Here is a 711-nt window from a genome sequence, read left to right as displayed (position 1 = left end):
AAGAAATACCATGTTTATATATTAATGGTGAAACAATATATTAGGAGGCTCCTTAGTCCCAGCCACTAGAAGTGTTGTCTGATACTGATGACGTAACAGCCTATATTACTACAGCTCAGTATTTTACATAACCCACAAAACATCCTAATTTTTTTCCTTAACACCCCCACATTCATATGAAGCGGTGCTTAAACCAGCGTTCGGCAATAGCGCAACAGCTCTTTCATTGTGAATGTAGTGGCTCTTAAAAGAGCCTTTGGGTCCGCGTGGGTTGCTTCACTGCCCGGCCGGGAAGGGCTGCGGCAGGGAGCTCAGGCGCGCTCTCCGCGGATGCGGCGGGCCAGCTGGATGTCCTTGGGCATGATGGTGACGCGCTTGGCGTGGATGGCGCACAGGTTGGTGTCCTCGAAGAGCCCCACCAGGTAGGCCTCGCTGGCCTCCTGCAGCGCCATGACGGCCGAGCTCTGGAAGCGCAGGTCGGTCTTGAAGTCCTGCGCGATCTCGCGCACCAGGCGCTGGAAGGGCAGCTTGCGGATCAGCAGCTCCGTGGACTTCTGGTAGCGGCGGATCTCGCGCAGCGCCACCGTGCCGGGCCGGTAGCGGTGCGGCTTCTTGACGCCGCCCGTGGCCGGCGCGCTCTTGCGGGCAGCCTTGGTGGCCAGCTGCTTGCGGGGCGCCTTGCCGCCCGTCGCCTTCCGCGCCGTCTGCTTC

At 59.2% G+C, this 711-nt stretch overlaps 1 protein-coding gene across 1 annotated transcript in view; it reads right to left on the bottom strand.

The window, feature by feature from the left end:
- Positions 1–237: 237 nt before the first annotated feature.
- The window catches only part of LOC102041908 (histone H3-like), a 1,461-nt gene continuing 987 nt past the window's right edge, over positions 238–711 (bottom strand). The window contains exon 2 of the mRNA XM_031057772.1: positions 238–707. Coding sequence (XP_030913632.1) covers positions 312–707 — 396 coding nt within the window. The 3' untranslated portion in view covers positions 238–311. The remainder of the gene's footprint in view (positions 708–711) is intronic.

The sequence above is a fragment of the Geospiza fortis genome, unplaced genomic scaffold, assembly GCF_000277835.1.
Source record: "Geospiza fortis unplaced genomic scaffold, GeoFor_1.0 scaffold173, whole genome shotgun sequence".
Taxonomy (NCBI): Eukaryota; Metazoa; Chordata; class Aves; order Passeriformes; family Thraupidae; genus Geospiza; species Geospiza fortis.
The sequence above is the reverse complement of the archived record's forward strand: the minus strand, read 5'-3'. Positions and strand labels throughout refer to the sequence as shown.